Source organism: Chrysochloris asiatica, unplaced genomic scaffold (genome assembly GCF_000296735.1).
Source record: "Chrysochloris asiatica unplaced genomic scaffold, ChrAsi1.0 scaffold00045, whole genome shotgun sequence".
Taxonomy (NCBI): Eukaryota; Metazoa; Chordata; class Mammalia; order Afrosoricida; family Chrysochloridae; genus Chrysochloris; species Chrysochloris asiatica.
Window position 1 is genome coordinate 10276946 of NW_006408563.1, and position 1323 is coordinate 10278268.

At 43.2% G+C, this 1323-nt stretch overlaps 1 protein-coding gene across 1 annotated transcript in view; it reads left to right on the forward strand.

The window, feature by feature from the left end:
- The window catches only part of PPIL3 (peptidylprolyl isomerase (cyclophilin)-like 3), a 31373-nt gene extending 31186 nt beyond the window's left edge, over nucleotides 1–187 (forward strand). Inside the window, exon 6 of the mRNA XM_006862036.1 lies at nucleotides 61–187. Coding sequence (XP_006862098.1) covers nucleotides 61–187 — 127 coding nt within the window. The remainder of the gene's footprint in view (nucleotides 1–60) is intronic.
- Nucleotides 188–1323: the final 1136 nt, after the last annotated feature.

The window sequence follows — 1323 nt, forward strand, 5'->3', positions numbered from 1 at the left end:
AACAACAACAACAACAACAAAGCAGATGTTCACTGATTATATATATTCTTTCTCTTTCAGGGTAATAGATGGTTTGGAGACTCTAGATGAATTGGAGAAGTTACCAATAAATGAGAAGACATATCGACCTCTGAATGATGTCCACATTAAGGACATAACTATTCATGCCAACCCGTTTGCTCAGTAGCTGGAATCTACCTGGACAAATACTTGGCAGTTGTTCACAGAACACACTTAGTGTGGTTTACCCAGCCAGTTCTAATTATGTCAGAGGCTGCATTATCCTTCTGCTTGTTTAAAGCTAAGATCTTCTGTGAGCTGGTGGTTCCATGGGGGAGATAAATAGCTTTCACACACACACACCCTCTCGTATGAACATGTTCTTTACCACAACAGTTATCCAATGTATTTCTTTAATTTTAATATTAAAAATCCTGTTTAATGTTTTTTATAATAAAATATTTATTTGTAGATGCTAAGGCTGTTTGTTAAATCTAGGTGTTTTTAAGCATCCTGCTTTCATATTCCAAGGAGCTCTGGTAGTGTAGTGGTTACAAACTGGGCTGCTAACCTCGGGGTCAGCAGTTTGAAACTACCAGCTGTTCCACAGGAGAAAGATGAGACTTTCTGTTCCTGTAAAGATTTACAGCCTCGGAAACCCTGTACAGGGTCACTATGAGTTGGAACTGACTCCACGACCCATAACAACAACTTACATATTCTTACCATATCTAGCCCATAGTCTAGAAGTATTATTGTCAATTAATTATTCACTGTGTGCTATTAGAAGAATAAAATAAAAGTGGTTCACAAAGGCTGACCAATCCACATGCTATTTTCTGTGGCCTTTAGATGTAGAGTAAAGGATTTAAGAAGTCCCAGAGGATAGCATTTCCCAACTGATTTGCCCATCAAACATTTTAATAGCGCGAGGGCTTCTATCTTGGAGGGTGGCGGCTAAACGATGTGTGACAACTGCACAAACCTGGTGGAGGTGTTAAATGAAACCCAGACCATGGAGCTGCAGGGTGAGAGGTGTCCGGAGGAGACCAGGTCAATGAGGAGACACTGCCTAGTGGGAAGAGACTGCAGGGGCCAGCCAGGTTGTCCTACTTACCCCAGACATGAGAGCGCCTTCCTAGCCTAACCGTGGATCCTGGCTTTGAGGCGGGGTCGACCAATTTAGAGACCCACAAGCCCAGCCCAAAGCATCTCACTCCAACCCAGTCGCCCCTGCTGCGCATCTGTCTCTTGATTGACATCCAAGGACAGAAATCCCACCTTTGAGCCAGACTTAAGGGCCCTAGCACAAGGAGATTCCTA